Source organism: Tupaia chinensis, unplaced genomic scaffold, assembly GCF_000334495.1.
Source record: "Tupaia chinensis unplaced genomic scaffold, TupChi_1.0 Scaffold145659_1, whole genome shotgun sequence".
In the NCBI taxonomy this organism is placed as follows: Eukaryota; Metazoa; Chordata; class Mammalia; order Scandentia; family Tupaiidae; genus Tupaia; species Tupaia belangeri.
This window is the reverse complement of record NW_006205516.1, coordinates 1-2,697: the sequence shown is the minus strand read 5'-3', so window position 1 is coordinate 2,697 and position 2,697 is coordinate 1. Positions and strand designations below refer to the sequence as shown.

Here is a 2,697-nt window from a genome sequence, read left to right as displayed (position 1 = left end):
CGGAGTCTGCAGAAGCCACAGCGTCCTGGACAACGCTCCGGGTATGGAAGCCACGCGCCAATTCAGCCACCATGTCGCCGGCTCCCTCAGCCTGGTAGTCAACGAGGACCAGGAAGAAATACACGGTTAGTGCCCAGACCGTGGGACCTGTGCTTTAGCGACGTCCAGGAAACGAGTGTTCCCTGGGAGAGGTGACTGGACGGGGTGCTGTCCCCAGGCCACCACCTCTCAGGTCGCCCCCACCCTTTCCCACTCACCGTGGGCTCCCTCACGCTGGTCTTTCTCTTTGGGTTTCCTCCTTTCCAGATGCGCAGGCTGTGGAGCCCCAGCTGGACACAGAGGGAGGAGATGAGTTCGAGCCTGAGCTGGGGGCCGCGGTCGAAGAAACAGCAGTAGGGGCCGAAGAGACAGAAGAAAATTGTGGTGGCATTTCCAGAGAATTTCCTGGCCCCATCGATGATGAAAACCATGAGGCCAGCAACGACAGTGGTGAGGAACCTGGGCGGGAGAAGCCAGAGCTAGAGGAGCCTGAGTTAGGGAAGCTGGAGCAGGAGAATCCTGGGCAGGAGGAGCCACAGCTTCAGAAGGAGCTGGAGGTGGAGCAGCCAGTGCAGAAGGAGCTGGAGCAGAAGGGGCCACAGCAGGAGGAGCAACAGCGGGACGAGCCACTGCAGGTCGAGCCAAAGCGGGTCGAGCCACAGCGGGTCGAGCCACAGCGGACCGAGCCACAGCAGGAGGAGCCACAGCAGGACGAGCCACAGCGGGTCAAGCCACAGCAGGACGAGTCACAGCAGGACGAGCCACAGCAGGAGGAGCCACAGCTGGACGAGCCACAGCAGGAGCCACAGCGGGAGGAGACACAGCAGGAAGAGTCACAGCAGGAGGAGCTGGCCGTAGAAGCTGCCCTCGTGCCACAGTCTAGGAGCAGTCAGCAGCGCTTCCAATGCACCAGGTTAACTCCATTGCAGGTACAAGAGCTGGAGAGAGTTTTTCAAGGCGATCATTACCCCAGCAGAAAAACGAGGTGAGTGGATTGCTCAGATTGTTGCCCATTTTTGCCGGGAGCACGTGGCTGTCCCAGCAGCCTTTGGCTCTTTCCTCCCCACCCCAGAGCCCAAAACTGCTTTAGCCCGGAGCACCGCTCCCCACCCGTCCCTCTCCTCATGCCCTCTGCTCTTGGGTTCTGGGATGGGGCTCTGCCAACTGGACGTCAAGGTAAATATTTTCATGCTGGATTTATAATAAGTGAATCAAAGTGGGAGACTTTCGCCAGTGCCTGTTTTTATAAGTAACATCCTATTAGAATTATGGTATGGATAAAGGTGAGGACTCTGAGGCATGCCTGAGCAAGTGCAGGGATGGATCCTGTGTTTTCTGCCTTAAAATAATTGTATTCATTATAGGGAGTGCATGCATGTATGAGAGAAGAGTGAGAGGGAGAGTGAGAGCGAGAGCGAGTGAGAGAGAGAGAGATACTGTTGATGGGGTCTTATCAAGTTGCAGTTCCCTTTCTTGGGCCCTCCAGCTCATCAGGATCTTGGGCACATGGCACACATGCTCTGAATGTTTACAAGCCAACTCAGAGATTTGAATTGTCCATTAGCCATGTGGCTTCCAGAGGTTGGCTTTGTTCCAGATTGTGCTATTAGGTTGGGCCTCCTGCTTTTATTTAAAATTTTGATAAATCTCTTCATGATGTATTACTTTGCATTCATTTCTATAGTTTTAAATACTACACTAGAAAATTATCTTTTTTTTCTTTTTTTTTGGAGAGGTTTTTGCTATAGGGCACGTGTGCTCACCAGAAAGACAAGAGAGAGATAGAGAGAGAGAAAGCGAGAAATCACCCCCCACAGGGGATGGCCACGCCGCAATCCCTTCTCCTCCGTTCTCCTCTCGGGATCTTGGCCACGCACGCACATGCGCCCAGCGTGAGTTTTAAGCCACCAGGTCTGGGACTCGAACTGTGGTCAACTACGTGGGAGTCCAGCGACATAGCCATTACGCTAACTGCTGGTCCCTACAAAATTATCTTGAGTATTGATTTTTGTTGGTGTTCCCCCTCATTTTGCACCTGAGAGAAAATGCTCCTTAAAGCACACCTCAGCTGTATATTACAGAACAGAGGAATAGGTGGAGGGTATGTGGTGAGATAAAAATTTGAAAATGAGAGTGAAATTCTATATTTCATGCCACCCACAACACCAAATACTGAATATTTATGTTCTCTCCTCAGAAAGCAGCTTGCAAGACGCTTGGGTGTGACTAAGGCCAGAGTGCAGGTCAGTAAACCTGAAAAAGTCATTAGGTGGGCAGCCATTCCAAACTGCTCAAGAACTGGGACTCCTTCATCCTAGATATTATGGTGGTGCTGTGGTTTTGTTGCCTGTTCCATGTTTGGGAAATGAGTGTTGAACGTTGAGGTCTTTTTTTTTTAAAAAAATGTATTTATTTACATTTAATCACGTCCTTATAGTGTACAACATTTCTTTTTCCAGCACAAACACTATGCATGTCAGTCAAGCCAAAGATATTACTCTAACTTTTATCAGCAAAAAGCTTCTCATTTTTTTTGTCAATTAAGCATACTTTCACTTGGTTTTTTCCTTCCCCTTTCCCTTCTCTCCCTTCCATATACTAAACATTTTTTCCACATTTTATTGATCCACAAAGTACTTTAAACTAAAAATATGGACA

The 2,697-nt window shown here is 49.9% G+C and overlaps 1 protein-coding gene across 1 annotated transcript; it reads left to right on the top strand.

The window, feature by feature from the left end:
• Positions 1 to 25: 25 nt before the first annotated feature.
• LOC102501685 (transcription factor TBF1) lies at positions 26 to 1,215 on the top strand (the record flags this gene model as incomplete). The annotated part of the gene is made up of 3 exons (XM_014584099.1): positions 26 to 125; positions 307 to 1,024; positions 1,112 to 1,215. Coding segments are annotated over exons 1-3 (904 nt in total), but the record flags the coding sequence as incomplete, so codon positions are not given.
• Between the last annotated feature and the right edge of the window lie 1,482 nt (positions 1,216 to 2,697).